Genomic DNA, 451 nt, shown 5'->3' with positions numbered 1-451 from the left:
CAGCAGCAGCAGCAGCAGCAAGCCTACCTAGCAGCTTCATGTCTCCCAATTCACATAGAGCCTGAGCAGCAACTGCATCCTTAGAGTCCTCATCCTGCAGCAGCAGCAGCAGCAGCAGCAGCAGCAATAGAAGCAGCAGCAGCAGCAGCAATAGCAGCAGTAGCAGCAGCAACAGGAGCAGCGGAATGCATGTACATACAGAGAAGAGTCGAATGCATGCAGCAGCAGCAGCAAAAACAAAAAAAACACCAACAGCAGCAGCAACCGCAGCAACAGCAGCAGCAGCACCACCACCAGCACCAACACCAGCAGCAGCAGCAGCAGCAGCACCAGCAGCAGCACCAGCAGCAACAGCAGCAGCAGCAGCATGTTTCATTGAACTTACTATAATAGCCTGTAATAGTGCTGCAGCTTTTCTGGGGTTTTGCTGCTTCCCCCCCTCCCCAAACCT

At 53.9% G+C, this 451-nt stretch overlaps 1 protein-coding gene across 1 annotated transcript in view; it reads right to left on the bottom strand.

The window, feature by feature from the left end:
* The window catches only part of EMH_0027160 (uncharacterized protein), a gene marked incomplete at both ends in the record, with an annotated part of 1655 nt that overhangs the window by 817 nt on the left and 387 nt on the right, over positions 1–451 (bottom strand). Inside the window, 2 exons of the mRNA XM_013493993.1 lie at positions 28–94; positions 386–451. Of these exons, the coding sequence (XP_013349447.1) occupies positions 28–94; positions 386–451 (133 nt within the window). The remainder of the gene's footprint in view (positions 1–27; positions 95–385) is intronic.

The sequence above is a fragment of the Eimeria mitis genome, genomic scaffold, assembly GCF_000499745.2.
Source record: "Eimeria mitis Houghton genomic scaffold, Emh_scaff1001, whole genome shotgun sequence".
Taxonomy (NCBI): domain Eukaryota; phylum Apicomplexa; class Conoidasida; order Eucoccidiorida; family Eimeriidae; genus Eimeria; species Eimeria mitis.
The sequence above is the reverse complement of the archived record's forward strand: the minus strand, read 5'-3'. Positions and strand labels throughout refer to the sequence as shown.